Below are 23,144 nucleotides of genomic sequence, written 5' to 3'. Positions count from 1 at the left end.
CATAAATATAAATTATAAATGTTAGACAGCCTGATGGCATTGGTGGTCTTTGGTAAAATGTTGAAGTAGCAGTTGAAATGTAATGAGCTCTGGTGCCGTTCGCGACTTCTCCATGTTACGTGGGATGTGACAGATGGTGGCGAGGGTGTTAAAGCAGGCCACATATACTGCCTGGAGACACACATAGGGCCTTTAACGTTATCTCCAGTTTGTTTTACTTTCCCTATAAGCTCGAGGGAGTCTCCAACTCTTCCAGTCTTCACCCTGTTATTTCTTTATCACCCAAGCTTGTTAGATCCAATCAACAGCGTTCCAAAACTAATTTCCCTCCAAGATCTCTTTACTCTTGTTGTTCTCCATCAAAAGTGTGTCACTTTCTCCACTTGCGATGTCAACACTACAGCAATAGAATGATAGGAAGAGTAAAACCATAAAGCAGCTTTCAAACGATGACTTAAATAATGGAGGAAAATAAACAACAAAAAAAACTATCCGAACCAACCTGTCCATGTGTGAAAACAAAAGTGCCCACTGAATTAGCATTGAAAATTATTTTTTGGTTCAATTTCACTAGACAGTAGGCATGATTACCTGACCTAATCAGGTAATCACTTCCAAAGAAACTGTACATGAAGTAAACTAAAACATTGTTTTTCAAGCTGAGTGCTGTAAATCCCAGTCATCAGCAATTTGTTTACGCCAGGAAATTGGCAACAGGGAAGTGCATACAACGTGTAGAACAGTGGGTCATAAGAACCACAGAACAAAATGACTGCAAAAGGCAACACGATCATGCCCTAAACTGAAGAACTCAATAGCATATGAGAATCAAAGTAAGTGACATATCAGAAAATCACAAGCTGCCACTAGCAGCCATCAACGCACAGATGGGTTATGCTGCAGGACAATGACACAAAACACAACAGCAAGTCCACCTGTAAATAGCTACAGGGAATTTAAATAAATACCGTTTAATGTGGCCTAGTCAAAGTATCAACTTATTCGAGTTTGATGCAAATATCGTACAAAGGAACCAACAACAACATTATTTAATTTTATACTGTGCTCTACAGATGCTCTGTGTTCCAAATGCACATGTATACACATATGCAACAGCGGCCATCATAAAAATAAACAAAATTGTGGCTCTGTCTTGTGTTCGGAAGGTTGTAAGTTCAATTCCAGCTTCCTCCTGCCCCATGTCGGTGTGCCCCTGGGCAAGGCACTTAACCCCAAATTGCCTACCGATCTGCATATCTGTGTATAAATGTGTGAGCGTTTGTGAGTACGAATGGGTGAATGTGACTCTAGTGTAAAACGCTTTGAGTGGTCAAAATGATCGGAAAAGCGCTATATAGGTTCAGTCCATTTACCATTTAAACATAATTCTGTGACAAGATAATGACAATTAAATATGCATTTCACTTCTTTGAAATGAAATGCACTATTCACAAAAATAAACATGCAAGCAAGATAGTGTAATAAAGTTGTGGACATTGTCATAGTACCTAGTTTTCCTGCAGCCTTCCTGATCCGTCCCTGGCCCTTCACATGTTCTGTTCCATTTTTTTCACCTGCTGCCACTCTAGTAATCAGTCTGTTCAGCAGGTCGCTTGCTCCTTGATTGCTTCAGTTCCCACCCTGTTACTGGTCACTGGATGTTTGACGGGTTTTATGTTCCTTGATTTACTTAGTCTCTATTTTAAACCCCAATTTTGATACGTCTTACAGTCCAACTTTGACGACTCATTTGAAAAACATACTGCGGTCTCACATGATATTAAGATTCAACAACACGTTAATATGTTGCACTCAGTGTAAAATCTAAAATGCATGCGCTACAGCATGAAATCACATAGCACATAAAGACATTTATCTTAGGAAATAGGAACAAGTTTTAACCTTTAGCTTAAAGAATCACAGTGCTCAATGCGGCTTCCCAGAAGCATTTGCAGGATTGCATATACACATCTCAAATCATCCTACTCTTTTTCTCAAAACCTCCCACTCTACTTCCTAAAATAGAGCTTTCCACAAAACAGAGAAAATCTCTTTTCAACAGCTCTTTCAATCACCCTATTTTTCTCTAATCTCTGAGTCTTCGTTTCTCTTTTTTTACCATGCATCAAAGATTTCCTCTGTTCCCTATTTTGGCGTTTCTTGCCTGTGGATACTTGGCTTTGACTTTCTTAACAGGCGAGTAATTATTACACAATAGTCAACTGTGAGTCCCCCTAACAGAAAAAGAAAGGAAGCCGGACAGTCTCTCTAGCAGAGAATGCCACAACTGCAAAACAAATGTGTAATGTGTGTCACCAGGGCCGGCTGGAAGTGGACATACTTCTTTATCAAACACAGGCGGCCCTGTGCAGCTCAATGGCATTGAAGTTTATACAGCACTTGTTTATTTTCAGAGGGTTTTTTCCATAGTGACATTGAGTACTAACGCAGCATACATTCATTATTATTGAATATTTTAGTATGTCTTTGTTTAATTGTCAAGTGTCTTTCTAAATTTGTTTGTTCACATGGTTTGTTTTAATATCCCCATGGAATCATGATTATTAAAATCCCACAGCAGTGTAATTCTCTGGTGAATTAAATTTTAATTCGTTCTATGTGCAGAGGGTGATTTCTCACATCTGTGCATGATTTCTTTTTTTTTTTTTTTGCATGACCAACTGAGAGTCCAAGTGGGACAGATAGCATATTGTGTCCTTGAGGCAAAACAGACACAATGTAGTAATAATTACCCACATACCCCTGAGCCATGTAATGAGGCATAATAACAAACCAAAATTGTCTCTGTAGGGATGATCCACTTTATTATTCTGTTTATATAACAATTAATAATTCTACTTGTACTAAATCTACTGAAACCTATTTGCTTTGGTTAAGAAAACCCAGTCAGTCACTGCATCACTGTAATTTCAAAAACATGTAGCTATATGTATTTGTGGACTGTTTATTGCGATAAACAGTCCACAATGGATTATGATAATAATAGTCTATCATAGTGTGAAATATTCTGCTTTGTGGTTAGTATTATTGATATTAAGGAAGGGCTCTGTATGTTGTACTGTCTGCGTGATAACCTGCCTCATAACATACCACAACTCCTGTGCAAATATGCTGCATCAGTTTGCATAAAATGATTCATTGACAACTAAAACCACATCAGTGTCCTCAATGGATTTTCACTTTTGTATAGTAAAAGAGCCAAAACTCCTTGTGTCTTCAGAAATCAGGCACGAGTCAGTAAAATGTTTTATGATAATCTGTGTAATTTTCCTGTGGGAGGTTTCTGAACCTCCACCATCAGTTTCAGTTACAGGAAAAAAAAAATATTACACAGCTTAGCAGAATTAAAGGTTAAGGTTTTAACACAAATGTATCATAATGCAGAGCATGACTTAAGTGCTCTGCCATGCACCAAATAAATACTCATCTGATATTTTCACATAGTGACATCCTCTCTCCTTTTCCCTGATTTTTATCTTCCGAATCCCTCCTCAGCACAAATACAATGCCAAACAAATACATTTTAGATTTGCACAATTTGGAGACGTGTACCACAGATGGCACAGAAAATACCAATCCAATTTTTTGGGTGGAAAGCAGGAAGAGAATAGCTTATTTATGTTTTTGTGAAATAAATTTTGTTGTATCCAGTACAAATATGGCACCAAAGTGATTCTAGTATATTACTTTGAGAAAGTCCAGCCAAATGTAGCAATAGTAGCAGTGATATATATCTAGAATGACTAAGCCTCATATCTGACCATGGGCAAGACAGCACAGATAAGCTAATGCCGTGACAACCAGCTGACTCCACGCAGCACCCACGACTCATACACCCTGGCAACACAATCATGAACTATAGCGATCTCAACGCAAATTTTTTCTGCCTCGTCAGAACCGTTGGGAGAATCTGATGCTCACTTGTAATCACAATGTATGCTTGGTGCACCCTAGGAAATCTGACCGAGACCTCACAGAGATCATCCACGGCTCAGGAACTTTAAAAGCCCAAAGCTACTGCCTGTCAAAGTGAGATATGATTCAAAAATAGATCCCAAGCATCATATTTATTTTGTTCTACAAAGGAAAAACACAACCAATGCTTCCTGGTAAAGGAAAAAGAAATGAATGTGGGGGTTGAGCAGGCAACAAAGAAGACCATCAAAGAGGACAATCATTCATCCCATCAACTAATTAGCCTACATCCAGGATCTTAGCTTGTTCCCAGGCAACAACTCAACTTATTTTCTCCGTCTGTCATGAAGCGGTGTGGTGTTGGTGGTGAGGCAGAGGCAGCGGACCCAGGTAAGATGAATATGATGATTTTAATTATAAATAAATCCAACAACGAACAGCACAGTCCAAACAACGAGCAGCAGGCACAAGGACACACTGACAACGAATAGACTAGACATAGACGCTAACATTGACGACGACTAGACTGGACATTGACGTAACATTGACGAGGACCCGACGAGGAACAAGGAACACAGGTGGAGTTAAATACATGGGAGGGTAATGACAGAACGAGACACACCTGGGAACAATCAAGGGGAGGACAGGACAACGAAGAGACGCAAGGACACAAAAAACTCTAAATGAACACAGAAAACACAGATCCTGACACCGTCCAGTTCAGCCTGATGACATTGCATTCATTTTGTTCTTTTTTCAGAAAAAGTAATGCATACTGAGGCTGGAAATTGTATGGATATACCCATTTAATAATACACAAAATAACTTAACAATGTAAAATGAGATGATACATCTTGGAGTTAAAGTACATATTTACAGAATGCAATTGATTTCTGACATGCTCCTGCAAATTTTATTTAGTTATTTTATTTTTACACATTTCTTCTGTTAATTTGAGGAAAATCAATAAGTGTTATTTTTGGCCCATCTCTTGCCCAGTCGCAGTTATTCCTCAAGTAGCCACAGCAACCTCCACAGAGTGCAGCTTGCAACATAGCGAGCTCAAATGAGTCAGTCTGAGACCACAGCAGGTTGTTTACTCATTTGGCTTTTACATGGCCGAACCGCTGCCATATTTGTGGCTTGCTGAATATATTTAACATCAAATAACTTAGCATGGTCTAAGATATAATCATAATTAAATAAGCTGTCGTGAAGTATTTTAATGACCGCAACCTCCTTCCTTGTCCGTGCTCTGTTGAAGTTAACTTCATAAACTTCAACAGAGTTGGGCAAGACAGCACCAATTCTGTCTTGCCCACAGACAGAGTTGGTGCTGTCTCTGGGCAACTGAGACAACTGTGGTTTCTTTCAGATGAGATTGTCTTGATAAAGCATGTTTGTGGCCATTATATTGCCTGTTTGAAGAATATTATCTGCACACAAACACAGAACAATAACAGCAATAATTGTTTTCAATTAGTTTCAAATGTGGTGATATCTTCAGTGCTGTGGATTATTACAGTATATCGACGAGATTCATCATCTGAACGCTGAAACAACTGTCATCGTAAAAATATTGCATACGTCATAGCACTGTATGAATATATTTTCTTTCATTATTCTATCATAAACATACAATCCTCAGCCACTTTATTAAGCACATCCTCCTAATACTGGGCAGTCAATGTAGCCACAAAATACCATTATCCAGTTATGTTGTTAGCTATCAGTGTAGCTATATCCTCTGCTGGGTTTGTAATTATTAATCCCCTGTGGTGATAAACTCTATAAGTAGTTTACATATTTCTAGTCTTGGTTTCAAAGAGTATTCTATGATGAGGAACATAAACAAGCAAAATTTGAAGCTTTTTCTTTTAAATATCCGGTTTTAATGCAAGAACTACAGGAATAATGCTTGGAGCTAAACAATTATTACCTATAATACACTTAAAGAGGAGCTCTGTCAACACCCAGAGGCTTCACTATAAATAACGGCTTCTTCCAAGGCCACCTCATCACAGAAAACATGAGGAGACTCCAGCCCTGTGCTTTCTTTAAAACTGGTAAACCCAGCGGAAGAAAACCTCAAAATGCAGCTGTTTTTCTTCATGGTTATTTGAAATGAGGGAGTAGGAATGCCAATAAGGTATAACACTGTAATTCTGTTTCTTTATATATTGTGACTTGTTTATAAATCCAATTCATAGTAAGGCAGTGCTATTCTCATATATGTTTACTTACGCTACTAAAACAGACAACAAAGTGAGAAGGGTTCTAGTTTATGTTATAAACACACTAACATTGTCTTTAAAACTTTTTTATGAAGATTTCTTTTATTAAATAAAAGATTGGATGATAGTTGGTTGCTACTCAGCTTACTAACTTTTTAAGAGACATGTTTTATTGTCTTCCAGGTATTAAGGTGAGAGGAAATGACATTGGAAATCATTTTTTGGCTAAACATAAATCTTGAAAACCAAAATTGTTTTAGGATTTTAGGGTGTGTGAATCCTCTCTGCATATGAACAGTAGGGAAGAGTGAAGTCTGTTTACTAGAAATAATTCACTAGGCTTCGAATGAAAAAAAAAACAAAAAACAGTCTGTTGATTGTTGAAAGGAATGGCTGCATGTACGGTAATTTATTCATGGTAAAAGGGAACTGTTCCTGACTATAAATACATCCTGGGTGCTGCCTTAGGATCTAACAGGGGGGAAAGCAGTAAAGTGCTGGTAGACAACTGGTTATCTAAGGAAGTGACTTTTAGTACTAAAGCAGGAGTTTTAGTGGTTTGTTACTCTGAACATGACGGGTGTGTGCAACACAATGCCAAGAGGAAGTAATACCAGCATTGACAGTAGAGGAAAAAAAAAAACTGTTGTCTTTTTCCAAACAATTTAAAGTTTATCACTCCACAGTAAGAAAGATCATTCACAGGTGAGTGGATATCTCGGCATCTTCCCACAGAAAGAAGAACACTAAAAGAGTCATATTTTAGACACCACAGACCTTAATTAGCATGACAATTAAAAAAAAATATACGGTACGATTAGAAGTAGATTAAAGTGCAAATTGCGAGGAGCATTATTAGTCTTACCTTCCAAAGGGTCCAGTACAGTCCCTTGCTCTGATGAATCTGCAGCAGAGAATTCAATGTTAATCATCAAATCAATATTCTGCACTGTTATAGCAGAAGACTCCGATCTTTTACATTTATAAAAGAACGACGCTTAAAATGATACAAATACATATACTGTACATTTGGCTTAAGAACTTCCCAACCACCTACACAATATTAAATTTGTAAACCATAAATTAAAAATACAATTTATAATGTTTCTGTCTTTTGTGGAAGATGAGTGATGTTAAAGACTGCTACTGCGAGTTGCACCACAAATAGGTTGCAGAGTAATTATTCCCAAGGACCAAACGCAGAAAACATGCACACTCCTTATATTGTGGCTGTAGTGTAGAGTGAGCTTGACATTTCCCAAGCTGTCATAGCGTTAATGTCACATCACACTTTGTATATGCTGCGGCTAAACAAACATGTCAAGCCGATGTCCCCTCGCTAAAGTGAAGACCAGAGTGAGCTGACTGACTGCTGTCTTTCTTACTGCAGCAGTGATTTTTTTTTAAGTTCCTAAAAATGTAAAAGAAGTGAAGAATGCACTGTCTTTATATTGTAATCAGAAATATAAAAGAAGTGTGCTGCCTTAAAGTCATGATTAAAAATCAAGAGAAACAAGAGCCAAATCTTGAAGATTCACATGTTTGTCTTTTATTGTTTCATGTGAAATAAGTCTAAAATTATTGTGAATTACTTATGGAGTGGGAATATAATCAATCTCGCTAATTTGGACATTTCAAGCTTTTTTTATTTATTCTTCCTTAGTCACCCATTGAATGTTTATTTACCTTAAACTGACCAAAAAAAATGACAGCATAACTTTAAAAAAAAGTAACTTTTCTGTTTCATTAACATCAGATTTTCCTCGTTTCCACGCAGCTCAAATTATTCCCTGATTCATATCCCCCTCCCCCGCATCTCATTTTCTAAACCAAACACTTTTTCAGCTGCTTGTTCACACTTTGTCTTCCCCAATCTTCAGCTCAGGGATAAACTGACAGCTGTGAAGAAAAAAGTATGCGACTATCCAAGCCACCTGTTGGATTTTCATGCTTTGTTGACAGAGTCGTTCATAAGCCTGTTTGCGGAGTTGCTGAAGGACACTATGTTTTTTCTTTTTTGGTCAAATAGATGGCTGGTTGTTGGATGTTTTGACTTGATGGGATACGGGCAAAAAGCAAGCTGAAGCTAAATAAGCAAAATACTTTAAAATTCTACATCTTTCTCGAAAGCATTTAAAGAGGCAACTATAACTGTGAAAACTTCTTCTGATCTAGGCATCATATTTCTACGTCTCGTCAAAGCCAAATTCATAGCTGCAATTTCAATGACCATCTCTGAGACGAGACAACTCAGAAAGTAAAAATCATCTCAGAAATTAAAAACTTTAGGTAGCTCAATAACAGACAGAACGATGTGTTTATTGCCTATGATTTTAATTATGGCCAACAGCAAATAGAAACTTAGAATTCAATTTCCCAAAAAAAGCTTGATCATTATAGCACTTTGTTTTGTTTTTTTTTACTTTTTCTGTGATTTATTTTTATTGCTTTTCCCCTGAAACTTAATTTTGATAGAAACCTGCGAGCGAGAAGGCCAGGAGATGAAGGAGCAGGGCGAGGTGCAGCATGGTGTTGAAGCGAGAACCACCTGGTGGGGTCACAGCTAGAAACCTGGTGGATGAAACATGAGCAGGACCCCCTGGTTTTCCTAAATGAGATAAGAAAACAGAAAGAAAGACTGTTTAGTCCTCTAAGAAAGTCTCTGCAGAAGAACCTTTAGTTAATAGCCTTTGCTGTTTTTTCTTGGGAAAAATCTATTGGGCTTTGAAAAGAAAAGAAATCTTACTAGCTAGCTGCTTAGTAAAAGTTTTTTTTTTTTAACCAGTTCACCAATAAAGGCCAGGAGATATTCCACAAGAACAAATATGTTTTCTCTTCCAGAGCTGCAGACATGCAGGACATTTCATACTTCCCAAGAACTCGAGTGTAGGATTCCTGGGAAGTCTTCATATGTCTCTCTCACCCACTTTCTTCTTTCAGACACCACACAAAACCCTACTGCCCAGAATATGTGTCAGGAACAAGCTGCAAGAACAGAATGATGTCATTTTGCTCTCGGACCCCCAGGAGAGAGAGAGAGAGAGAAAACCACATTTCTCTGTTCTTGCAGAGTCTGTATTACCCTTGAACTGTGTGATCTTCCTCTGCTCAAATTATAGGAAAGCATTCAGTGTCATTTATACAGGCTTTTGACGAGCCATGCTCCAGTTTTTCATAGCAAAAAAGAAAAGTATGAAGCTAAAAAAAGAATAGTGGACTTAATATTAGACCATTTATCCTTGCAGTAGAAACAGAATTCAAAAGCTGGGAGTTCCTGACTATGCTTACGCTACAGTTAGAAGACATTCAATGAACTGTATTTCCTTTATATTTATCATCCATCCATCCATCACTTGCCCACCATTGTGACAGGGGATGATATCAGGACCAAACAGCATCTTTCATCAAGCTTCAGCAGCCAATCTCTGTCTCTCGGCACACATTAGCACACACACGCCTCTGCTTCCTGTCGGCCTCAAAGGCACAGTCTCGTGATGGATTGACGTTTGATGACTGACTTTTGGCTAATTGGTTGAACATTCCCAGACTGGGCACAATTACATTTCCAAAGATGATAGCACAATCTCTCACTCACTCCCAGCAGCTCAGTTTGGAAACAAAACGCTGTTTCAGTTTGAAGTAGGCTTTAGCGTGTGACCAGTGCACAGGTTTCAGAGGGTCTCAGAAGTGCTACATTTTTCTGTGAAAGTCCTTTTATTGAAATGACATTAAAAAGTGCCTAGTGTACCAAAGGTTTTCTGGGCTTAGCACCACTTTCACTCAAACCATCTCTGCTGACTGCTGGATAGCTGACTGAAAGAAGCCTCCTACACTTTTCCTCACAAGAAAGACAAATCTGACAGATTTTCCTTTTCTTAATATATGGACAGCCATGATATTGAGCTAAAGTAAGACACTACACACTAAGCATTTGAAAACAAAAACTAATATAGAGTACATTTATTTGTAATCTACGTATCAAACTCTAAGCAACAATACATAGATGATTTAGGTAACATAATGAATATTTAATGTTATTTTAGCAACAATTCAACTAACGTTTACTTTAGTCTTTTAAATGAAATCACTTAAATCATGCCACAACTAAGTCCAAAACTATTTATAACAAATCTAGGTTTTAATCATTTTTCAATTTTACTAATATTTGTTCTCTGTCTTAAAATGGCAGTAAAGATTTGGACTTATCTAGCCAGAGTCCTGACTTGAATCTTATAGAGAATCTGTGGAGAAAGTTAAAGAAAACGATCGTTTTCTTTAACTTTCTCCACAGATTCCATCTCCATCACCCTAATCATTAGGGTGATGGTAAGGAGACCTTCCAACCTCAAAGAAATGTGAAACATACATTGTCATACCAGTGGAAAATTAGAAAAACCTACTCAGCTATTCTAAGAAGAAGGATTTGATTGCTGTGATGTCAATAAAAACATTTTTTCGTGATTACTTAAAATGGTATGACTGATTTGACACGCCGTTTGTAATATTTAAGTGAAAAGAGATAGAAAATTGTTTTTATATAACTGATTCACTTATTACATTGCATTATTATCTTTTTGGATATTTCAATCTCATTTCCTATCAGAAACAAACTTCTTGATTGAATAAAAATAATGTAAAATCTTAATCGGCCACGTCTGTGGCAGAATAATTTTGGGTCCGCTGCATGCATTTTTGTTTTCTGCCTTCATGTTAATATTCTAACACAGTGAAACTATGGGGGTTTTTTTTTAATCAAATGTATACGGTGAGAATTGAATAGTTCATTGAAATGATAAAACAGAAGAGCAAGAAAATGAATAACAGTTTTTCATGGTGCATTAACAACATTAACTGTAAAACTGAATGCATTAGGGCAGACTGCTTGCTTTAAAAAAGCTAATTTCTGAAAGATATATAATTAAAGCTCAGATATAGATATTTAGACTGAAATAATAATCTCTACTGCTTCAGCAGCAGAGGTGCAAAAGGTACCTGGCAGACAGACCAAAACTTTAAAGTCATATTCATGAACTTTTTTTTCAACCCAACATCCTCTTAACAAAATCTCAGGGGAAATTAACCAGAAAATGAAAGCCTGAGAGTCAACGCAGATGCGTTTTCCAAACCTTAACGACTCCATCTCGGCTTTCTCGTTTGTGGTGCGATTTCTGTCTGTGTCAGAAACCCCAATCTGAACATCTATTTTTCTCACCAGCCTGTTGTCAGACTCACATTTAGCTATTTTCTGGTTTCTGAGCGCTGAGCATCAGATCAGTAACGCCGCACCTGTCCATTCGTTCCCCCCGCTCACGCTGGATTGGCGACTCCTGATTGGAGTGTAATTGAACATGAGGCAAAAACTATTGATTCTCCATGAGCGCCTTTGAGGCGTCAGCTGGGAGAGATTTAGAGGTGTGACAGAAGGAGTGAGATCTCAGAGCTCTCAGGAAAAATAGAGTCATTTTGCCAACAATAGATTACAAGAAGGGGAGCACGTGTAATTGGCAGTTTGCATAACACCAGCAGAAGAACTGCAGCATAAGCTGCACACAGGCAGACACACCGTAACCCACACCACGGGTCCGCCATGCTGAACATAGAGTAACGGCTAAGCTGTACAGCTGTAAGACAGCCATACAGTGGGGATTTCATCTCTACGAGGGGCTGTATCTTAGCAACCAACCTTTCAAAAGCAGCAGTTTGGTGGCTGCAGGGGTGGGGGACGCTTTTGTAGCCAGCAATGATACTATGCAAAAACTCATTTTAATCTGAAGAAGAAAAACATGCTATGGATGTAGAAAGACTGCCAATGGTGAGCTGGTCATCTACTTAAAAATAGCCTCACTGTAGCTATTATTTCTGTCTCTCGTGAATCCTAAATGGCCCCACTCTAAAGAAATTATGGGCAAACAAAAGAAGCGCCATTAAAGTCTTGGAGCGTTGAAGGAATCAATCCCATCTATGCCATTAAGAATGGTCACTGGATTGATAAGTGATAACACATCAGGCCAGTAAATAGCAGGTCTATATAATCAGTATTAATGCCGCCTTGCACTTCCTCCGTGCTAACTTAGTGGCCTGAATGCCTGGGATGGAAATACTCCATCTATCACCAGGTATTACAGGCCCTGGACATGAAAGCCCTTCAACAAGGCCATTTCTTCTCTTCATAAATCATACCCATGATGACGGCAGAGCTATTACTGCTGTTAGCTTGATTTTAGCAAAGGTTTTGTCAGGCTATGTACCCTGAGCTTTGCTTTGCCCCCTGAATTTTAATGTTCTTCTGTGTCCTTACGTCACTTTCAAAGCTCAGCCTCACTGCTCTGAAAGCTTTGTACGTGTTACCGACAGAAGAAGCCTTTGGGAGCTAATTTTACAATTTAACTGCAGTCTGAGGATCGATAGTGTCATTAGTGATTGTTTTATGACTACAAGTTTCCTAAAGGCCTTCCGGTGTTCGTCCCGGTGGGAACAGCATAACTAAGTGGCTAGAAATTGGTTTTTTTAATCATTCTGAAATATAAGGGGTCTGGATTTGAAAATATTGCCAAAATGTCAATCTAACCACACCATCCCCCCTTCCACTTCATCCACCTCACAAGGAGTCCAAAAAAAAAGTGACTTTTGTTGTGGCCTATTTCAAAATGAACAATATAAGAAGAAGCTTTAGTTTTGGGAGATAAAAAAACATTATAAATTGTTGCTTTCCTCATCTACTGTATATGTCATGACTACAGGTGAGATTTGGAGACAAGACGGCAAATCAAGAACTTTAAATCCATGACAGATTAGATTTGGGGCTTCGTACTATGGAGGAAAACTCAATCCATCAATTCATCTCTTTCTCCATCCTTCTATGACATTGGAGCCCCTGGTTTGAAGCAGAGACTCAGAGAGCAAAGATATAAAAGCATTGTTTTCACAACTATGCTTTTAGATGCATGAACAGGATTAAGGACAAAGGGCAGACATAAAGCCCATGTGCACTAAAACTTAGGATTATAATTTAAAAAAAAGCTTGGAAAAAAAAAAGAAGCAAGAAGAGGTGGCCCATGTGATGTAATAGAGACATTCGGTAATCAAGCAATTAAAATTCAGCAATTAAAAATTCTTACATTTAAAAAAATGCATGATTTAAAAGTCTCATTACTAAATGAAAAATACACTTTACTGATCGTGAGCATATTGGTATTTGATTAAACAATTTAATTATTTCCATGATGCTCTTTTGTGTCTGAATGCAAATAATTTCTTTAATATACTTTCATCTTGCATCAGCACGTCAATAATCAAACCTTCCTATTTTCCCTCATCATTGCAGTCAGCTAAAGTCCAAAAACAAACCCTGCTCCATGTCTTTGTGTTCAGCTTTGTGGCAGGCCCCAGGCTCTAATTTACTTATTGTGAGCATTATTGATCCTCTAATCTTTTTCTCAGAAAAAACACCAGACATGCATTTCCCTGGTTACCTACTTCCTCTGGTAACTAGGAAAGCAGGTAACTGGGACAACTGGTCAATGTGAAATTTCTTTTTAAACTGAATTAGCGCTACAAGCAGCATTATACAGAGCCATGCGTTACTGAAACAGGGAGGACATTGCAGACTATAGGGCCTGCCCATAAAATTACATTATCTATTTTTAGATTTCAGCCGACAATGTCATTAGACAAACATACTGGAAGCAAAGATAAAGAACAGCATTGACTAAGATGAAATTAAGATGAAACAGAGCTATATTCAGTCTGACATGATCTGTTTGGAGAAACAGTGATTTCATCAATGTTAAAGAGAATGACAGCTTATTAGTTTCCAGTATATTCTCATTCAAAAATGTCAAAATTACTGAGAAATGTATTTTGTCCCATTGTTTTGCTAAATGGAGACAGAGGGAGAAAAAAAACCCATTTCACCCAACATGACCTCATACACTTGATATGAGTACATATGTTCCAGAATGAGACACTAGCTGTGATGGATTCCTTACTGATGCTGAATCAATCCTATTTTCCCACAAATAATTAATTATTTATGGCAAAAACTATTGATCTTAAGCTTCAAAAAAGGCCACACTCAGCCTGCTAGTCACTTGAACTCCCTGCTCTGAAACATGCAGCCAAGATGATCTGTATCCAGGGGAAATAAGACTAAACACTCTACAGGAAGTAATGTTTATCTCCCAAAACACTGTGATTCAGTAAAGAACAAGATATGCACATCAGTTACCTTAGCCTATTGGACAGTGAACAAAGCATTAAAACCAGGACAGACACAACATTTGAAAAATAATCTGAGCTGCATAGACAGGAAATTGTTGAGCAGTTCAGAAAAAAAGAAAATGACCTAAACTAACCAGCTATTTTTTTTTCTTGCAGCAAAAACATTTTATTACATTAGAGACCTTGCCTGTATAGATCACTAAAGGTACTTGTATGTTATTTAGATGCCATCAGAAATTAGGTTTGCCTTAAATGGCATTGTGTGTCCAAAAGATATCATATTAAAACATATAAAAATATGTATTTCAAGACGATAGGCGTGTTATTATCCTTACATACACAAAGTCAGATTTTTTTCCTTTAAAAGTTTCACATATCAGTTAAGATATTATTTGGTCTAAATCAGTCTATTGGAGCTTCGACTGCATGTTGAAGTAAAGCTTTCCAACAGCATGATGCTCCCACTACCAGTTGTTAATGTGTGGATAGTGTGTTTAGGGACGATGTGAAGATTATATGTATGCATAAAAGTTACATTTTGGTTTTATGTGATCCGAGTACCTTCTTCTAAGTTTGCTGTTGCTTCTAAACGGCTTTTCTCTTTGCATTGTACCATGACGTTCAGGTTCGTAAAGCCCACAGCTAAACGTCCATCCTGAGCTGTGGATCTCTACAGCTCTTCCTTGTTCTTCATGTTGGAGAAAGTCAGTTTAATTTTAAATAACGCACCTTTACACTGCAGTAACTTTAAGGTTTTAAGTTATATCATGATGAATAGTAACAGCATGGTGAGCATTAGTGATTTAAAACGTTCTTTTCCAGTTAAGAAAGCAGCAGGAATGGGAGTAAAAACATGCAGTTCTGCAATATGTATTACAAACTGAAATATAGATTTTTGTTTTTCTTGCTCCCTGTAATTCATACACAAATCATGCTTGATACATGAGTTACTAAACTACATATGCAGCTGTAAGTACATACCTCTCTGATATTGCAGCACACAGGATATGATTACTAACACAGCCCCTGATTTGTTTCGATATGTTGAAGGATTTAGTAGCGCGACTGTCTCAACTAAAAGATATTACATCTACTGCAAATATTCCCCACTGCTTCAAAATCAATGTTATTCATGATGTAATCATTCTCAAAACCACCCAGTTATTGCTCAGTGGTTCGCCCATCTCCTCCTCCTCCTCCTACTTCCTTCTGCCTCATTTTCTCTGCATTTCACCTGCTAGAAGGAGCTACACTAAAATAAGCTATTTATCCAAACCCCTGCTGTTATCGCCATGCCACCCAGGGCCACAATGCTTCACTACCCTCAGCTGGTTTGAATATCAATGACCTCAGTCATTCAGTCCATGAACAGCAAAGCTGGGTCCTCTGCATGCATGTCATTAAGCTTTAAACCAGGCGGTGTCTGTAACCGAGCGTAAAAGCTTGATGCCAAGCACTCATTCTGAAAAATTGTTATTGCCGTAACCTTTTTCTTGGCAAGCAACAAGATGGCTAGGGAGCCACAATAAATCAACTTAGTGAAAAGATTACATCACATAATAATTGCACTTAACTCAGTTTATTTAGATGCTGATGCTCTGATTAGTAGAGGCTTCTACTAAAATGATTAGCAATAGCCCCATGAATTACCTTTCCATAAGTAGTAAAGGAATTAGCAGCTAACATGGCTAACTCAAAAGCAGGTAAATGGTCTTAAAGGGTGGACCCAGACTGTGGCTGACAGCAGCAGCAGAAACTAGTCAGAACCAGTAGTTACCGGTAGTATAGACTAATCACACTAAAACATTTATGCAAACTTATCAGCAATACACAGCAGGGAAGCTTTTGTATTGACCGTTTTTTTGCTCACATCGTTTTCCCAATTAGTTCTACACCTGAATATAAGGAACATTAGCACTAATTAATGTAATGAAAACAAAGTTACACTTGAATTTGTTATATTTTTCTGGTCTTTATTAGAAATACCTACAGTATATGCTCTTATTAAAAATGGTATAAAGTGAAAATATTTTTTCTTAATATTGGTGGGGAATGTTTTGTACTATGATAACTCCATGCTCTAATAAACTCCACAGTGGAAACGTAGTTAAACAGAAAATGTACCGATTCCAGCCACACATTTTTGGGGGCTTTGCAAAAAAAATTTAAAAACATTGGTTTATTGCTATAGTGAAAATTCTTTTTTTAAATTACAACAATAAACTCTGCAATAATTAACTGTCTATGTCAATATCACTTGCTTTTTTTCTCTCCACTTTCTAAAACTAAGAAACAAAACAAGGACATCCAGCCTTAAAATTAAAGACAATTATTAAATCAAAAAATATGTCAGCTTTTCTAACTAAGCAAACCGACAAGAGGGGTACCCAATTCATCAAGTAAGAATATTTGAAATATTTCTTCAATTTTCAAATTCCCACATTCCGAAAAAGAGTACCGCACATAAATAAATGTGAGGTGATCTGGAAAGCTTTCATTTCATTTTGCAAACGCTACACAATTTCTCCTGCAGGTAATAATCATTTTTCACAGGAGAAACCCTTTTTATTCTATCACAGCGCAGGAAGGGAAGACTGATTTACACTTACCCACATGATCCTGCTCAGCAAAATGCGCCACATGTGCGTCAAGCTATTTAAAGTGTGTCACATTAGGTATGATCTATTGTATCATAAAGGTCAAAGGTCTGGAAAAAAAAAACTTGCTCTCAATCAGGAGAAGAGGGCTCTGCGTAATGACATCCTTTCACATCTGGCTAATAAAAGACTTTAAGGAAGATGTTTCTTCAGAAAAACCAATAACATGCTTTGAAACCTTTATGTCACGGTCCTCAATAACCATTACGGTAAACTCCCATAAATCAGTTATTACTAGACGACAGAGTTCAGCTCACTCTTAAAGGCAAAGCTGCACTGACGAAACAGGAAGCTGAAGGGATCCAATTAACGCAGCTAGATTTACACACACGCAAAGAAAAAACAACAATCAATAACCACAGATTTTACACACAGTCAGGTTTTAGATAGACAATCTATGTTATTTATGCACCACGCTTTGTTGGGTAGCAACAACGGTATGCATTTAATTGAAAGGTTTAATGGCTTTTCTCTTTATCCTCCTTACTAGATTAGAGTGTATAAGTCCTACATCACAGATTAACCAGACCAAATTTTCTAGTAATAAGACAAAAAATGAGTGTGGCACGACTTCACTTTGAAACATGAAGACTGTTATATTCATTAATGCAAACATGAACTATTTTGACCAACTAAATGTGAAAAATAAGAGGTAAATATCAAGGTTATTATTGACCAATCGTATTAGTTCTAGCAGACTTTGTGTGCTGAATATGAAGGGGTCAATAAAGAGAAAGCCAGAATAAAAAAAAAAGCAAAATTGTTGTTTGTGTTTTTAAGGATGATACTATGAAATAGGATTTGTTATGGTCCTAATTTGCACCGTTTATTACTAATTGAGTCCAAAAACGTCCTGGAAAACAACAAATTCAATTTAGCTTATTCGCACTTTGTCACATTACAAACTCCAGTGAACTTGGTTGAAGCAGAGCCAAGACGCAAACAGCCACCTCGAAAGATGCATATTAGGAAGTTTAATAAAAAGAAGACTTCCAGGTCTTTTCTCAGCGTAAACAAGGAGCGTGGAGCATGAAACAGGAGAATCCAGCCAAGAAGAATGACAAATCAGGAGCCTAAATAATCAGGCAGGGGTGGAAAGTGACAAATGTGATACAGCTATGGCAGGGAGGAAGCAGAAAAACTGAGGCAGAGAGACTATTTATTACAAAAGGAATCGAACTGGGACTCAAGGAATCAAGAATTCAAAATGGGAAGCCAATAGACAATAGTTTAAGAGAAAAAAACACAAATATACAAGAAACATAACACAAGAATAAGTTAAGAAACAAAATATAAAGGTACGAACTACTATGGCAACACCTTCAAAACCAATAAATAGGGACATTTGCATAATATTACAAAAAACTATGAAAGATAAGAAACCCTCCACAGAAATGATCACATACAAACAAAAATCTAAATCTAAACACACAAGAATTGTGACACAATATGTTTTTGATGGATATTCTTGGCTGAGCAACAAGAGAGAAATGGAAATTAGCCAAAGTCTTTGATAGCTTTTTCAAATAAAAATCTGAAAATCACAAATTAATGTTCGGACCCCAGAGTCAATACTTTGTAGAACCAGATTATAGGGTCATATTCAATCAATTATGCAGAGTTAATCAAAATAACAGCTTTTAATCAGGCATTAAGTGTGTTTTTTGCCATTCTAAATGTTTTCCTATTGGTCTGATGTAATATTCTAAATTTATTAACTTTTGTTTATGATTTAACAAATTGAACACATTTCGTTTGGTTTTTAAAAGCTTAAGATTTTTGTTTGACAACCAAACTTTGTTTAAAACCTCTCCAAAGCTTTATCCGTGACCTGTCTGCTGTGTTCCTTGTGATTCTTCCAAAAAAAAGATTGAGGGTGTGAATAGTCCAGCAAGACTCTATGTATCATCAGAGTTTTTCTTCGTCATCACCAAATAGAGACTCTTGTGAGGTCCTGACCCAAAACAGCTAAAGTGAATTTGCATCGGCAAAGTCCCGGCGGTCTCGCGCAGATGGACGTGGAAACCATGCAAAGGCCCTTAGCGGCCCGTGTCCTCCATCCCCTCCAATACGCCGACCCTGCCAAGTGTCCTAAATACTCCTCTCTATTGTCTGCCTAAGAAAAAAAAGCCGTGCTGCTGGATGGGAGCAATCTCTCAAGGTGCAAAGCAGGAGGGAGGGACGATGGGAAAGGAAAAAGGCCAATTCCCTGAGCAGGACAGGGAGCCATGCAAATAGGACACCAGTAAGCGAGCCTCCCTGCAGTGGGAATGCCCCAGAGAGGGGTCGTCTCGCTGTGGCCGAGGTTTAATCTCTTAAATCCTTCTGTCCTACTCATACACACACACACCCAGGGACACCCCCAACCAAATTGAAAACACGGGGGGCACATACACGGTTTCTCCACTCTCACCATCTCTCCCCTTCATCCTAGACTTAAGCCCATATTATCAGCTATATCGTCATCACCCTTATTTCTGCAAAGAGGGCTTATGTTGCATAAAAACCTTCTGTCCAGCAGAGTTCCTCCATTGATAAGAAGCATAATATGGTATCGTTGTACAAGAGTTGTTTAAGCAGGCTGAATTTCTCGCACTCTAAAATACAAAAGAATATTTAATGCAAGGGTATTAAAAAAATCATTCAGTTGTCTCTGAGCTTGCTTGAACTAAAATAGTAGAAGACATATTTGTTCAAAATTAAGAAGCAATTCCCTTGAAATTAACAACCGTCAGATGTTACCTAGAATTTCACACGGATTGCCTTGTTATTGGCAATCCGTCAATAACAAGGGGTTATTGGAAGGGGTTGCTGCTTGGGCTTTTTTGCGTTTTTATGTTTCGCGCTGCTATATCAGTTTGCCTAAAACACATGTGGCTTTATTGTTCATTTCTGAGGAGGTATCTCACTCAGTGCATGGCTAAAGTCTGCTAAAGATGCTAAAGATCTGCTAAGGATTTTTGCCAAAGGAGGAATTTGCACAGAAAGCAATAAGTCAAACATTAGGTCTCATCCTCTATTATCATTAATTAATTTCTTAATTTATTTATATCGAACATGATAGAAGTATAAAATCAGACACATGAACAAGGACTGCAAAAGACACATATTTTTGCAACCACAATAATCTGAACATGTTCGAAAAGGAGTAGGAAGAAGTAAGAAATTTATGAACTCCTACCCCACATACTCATGTAATATTTTCAGATGGACTCTCATTATTAAATAATAAATTTTAAAAACTAGCTTTATTAATTTTCAATTTTATCTGGATTTACATATGTCTAAATACATGCATCCATACCTCCATACCCACACACACTCATAAGCGTTGGCCTCAATTTACATATACACATTGGTGCTAACTCTCACCCATATTTCTATATCTTGCAAAAATAACCTCCTTATATTTCCTTTTAAATTGTGTTAAATTTTGACTTTCTTTTAACTCCTCATTTAACTTGTTCCATAATTTTACACCATGACTCGTGTGAGATATCTTGTCACCAATTGTCTTTCTTCCGGTTCAAATAGATAATTTGCGCACAAAACTAAACCGGACTGTTCATAAGCTGAACTTCCCTGAATATCAAAACGACCAGTTTTATACAAGTGTGCTGCTTTACATTCAGGTCTCTTCTCACTTGGCTGTCTCCTCCAAGTTTTTCCATCTGTATTTTCCTCAGACTGGGTCTGAATTGACGTCAGCTTTGGCCCATATCCAGGCTTGGAGAAAGGCTGCTGTTAAACTTACAGTAAACACTGCAGCTCCCTGAAAAGTTCGTCAAGTCGTGCAGCACTTTCTCCACATGCAAGAGGATGAGAACAGCGGAAAACAAGGAGTACGGAGGACGGCATGCGTAAAGCTTCTCAGCATGAGTTACCCAGGAGTAAACAGCAAAATATGATTTTATTCAGTTATTCCCAGGTGAAAGGTGTTTGGTTTTTTTTTGGGGGGGGGGGGGGGGGTGTTACTGAGTCTATGGCAGGGAATCAGATGCAGGAGGCTTCCACTCTGTTTGGGAGCCTCTGGGCTGCAGAAACAAAGAAGATGCTGAATAGGTGCAGCACAGATTGAGGACGGGGGAAGTAAGTAAGATCTGGATGTATAATAAGACAGTGAAGTTCACAGCTCTTTTCTAATTGTCATTGCAACCATGGAAGACAGGAATCCTAACTGGCCTTGATACACCGATGACGCCTGATTACATCATGTAAAACCGACAGAATGTGAGAAGTTAATAACAACATTTTTAGGTGAGGATTTAGAGTCATTGGTCATTCACCACAAAGTGATTTCAAATAATATCAGCAGACATTAAGAGGTTACGGGAAGAGCATTTTTGTGAGGAAGTAAAGACTGGACTGATGCCAGGACGTACTCAATAAAAACAGCCGCCTCCAAATGTCCGCACTTAACCTTTGAGTCATTTAGGCTAATGGATGAGGTCAAGAGATTTGCAGTTGGTGCTCGGGAACAAATCTAATCTGATGGCTTCAACTTAGATCAAGCAGGCAGCAGAATTATGCAAAGAAGTAGAAAATTATCCCTTTTATCAGGCACTCTGCTGTTATTCATAGACTATGAGCTTCCTGGCTAATCAAAACCAAAGCAAACGCTCAGGAAGCTAACAGCAAGTAGCGGGTCAAAGCGTGTAAGGATAGAGCATGAGAGAATAACTGGCTTTATTTTTCATTTTACTTCTTCCTGAGGTATTCAGGATTTCAGACTCAGCACAACTCCTCTAATCCTCAAGTAAAAACTTAGATCTCTCGTTTTAATCTGAAGTAAGAGCTGCAGTACAGTTACACTATGGTCAGTCTGACCTCTGTTTACATGTTTGTAATTGTGGGTGCGTCTTAATCAGCCGTATTTGATGAAAAGTAAAACAAACAAACAAAAAAAAAAACTGTTTTCCCAAAGAAAGAGAAGACGCTTCAGCTGAAGCTCCAACATATCAAAGCTGAAGATGTTTTTTGTTTTTTTATTAATTTAAAAACAGGTCTTTCAGTCAACTACTTCCTTTGGAAAGGCTGCCAACCACTTAATGCAAAAGACATGTTTCTTGTGTCTTCATGTTTTTTAGTTCAATAGACTAATAGTATTCTAATTGTGACTGAGGAGTGAAATTAGGAATAGAATAGTAATTTAAAAATCAGTTTTCTTGAGGTTTTTTTTTTTTTTTTCTGCTCATTATAATCGGCAGATGACTGATCATGCAGACAACTTAGCAAATTACTCCAAACTAATTCCACATAAGAAGCAGGAAGTAGCTCTGGTGATGCCGTCAGTGTCTCGTCTAATTTCTGATTTGTGCTGTTGCCTTCTCAAACCTGCCAAACTCACGGTTTCTGTTCGCTTTGATCATGCTTGATACGATTCTCCACATCAGCAGCATAATAAGGTGGCTGGATGCATAAAAAATGAGGAACATAAAAAGCACCCAGTGACTCATGTTTATGAGTAACACTTACAAAAACGGCTTCATTCCTCCTTCTTTTACCTTTCATTAACATTTGCGTCATTTTATATAAATAACATGTTTTTCCTTTTGCTTTCTTTTGTTTTTCCAAATAAAAGTATATAAAGAAAAAACTTTCTTGAAATGCGTTGATTAAGAGAAGAGTAAATGGCTCTTGATAGTGTCGAGCCGATTGTTCCTTCAGCCTTTTATTACTGCTCAGTGAGTCAGCTGAAGAGAGCAGAGGCACAATGAGCCGAGGGTTTGACTTAAGAGAAGAGACCAAATTGCACCCAAGGCGCCCAAAAGAGCTCTTGTGTGCATATTCATGTGGGCTGTGCTGAGAGGTTTCGGTAAAAGCAGGCACCCTGAACGGCATTTAGCTCCCGTTGGGAGACTTGTTTTTAGAAAAGAGGTGCAAAAAGAAAAGATAACAGACAAAATTACAGGTAATTTTTCACCAATTTCACTAACTATTAGCAATGTGTGGCAACAAAATATTCAATATCAATCTAGATACTGCTGTTGCATACATTGTGAGGTGGGTTGGAGACGTGATGTCCATCTGGAGGCCGAGTGTGGTTACAGAAAACCCTGAAGGGCCACATAAAGGGGGAAGGGAGAGTACAAAGCCT

The 23,144-nt window shown here is 37.8% G+C and overlaps 1 protein-coding gene across 6 annotated transcripts in view; it reads right to left on the bottom strand.

Moving 5' to 3' along the window:
- Positions 1-23,144, bottom strand: part of cntn1a (contactin 1a) — a 76,314-nt gene that overhangs the window by 25,490 nt on the left and 27,680 nt on the right. For all 6 annotated transcript variants that reach the window (XM_032588542.1, XM_032588532.1, XM_032588498.1 and 3 more), the window contains 2 exons: positions 8,650-8,778; positions 7,036-7,074 (listed from right to left, as the gene is read on the bottom strand). In XM_032588542.1, the coding sequence (XP_032444433.1) occupies positions 7,036-7,074; positions 8,650-8,698 (88 nt within the window). In that variant the 5' untranslated portion in view covers positions 8,699-8,778. The remainder of the gene's footprint in view (positions 1-7,035; positions 7,075-8,649; positions 8,779-23,144) is intronic.

The sequence above is a fragment of the Xiphophorus hellerii genome, chromosome 2, assembly GCF_003331165.1.
Source record: "Xiphophorus hellerii strain 12219 chromosome 2, Xiphophorus_hellerii-4.1, whole genome shotgun sequence".
Taxonomy (NCBI): domain Eukaryota; kingdom Metazoa; phylum Chordata; class Actinopteri; order Cyprinodontiformes; family Poeciliidae; genus Xiphophorus; species Xiphophorus hellerii.
Note: the sequence above shows the minus strand (reverse complement) of the source record. Positions and strands in the feature narration are given on the sequence as shown.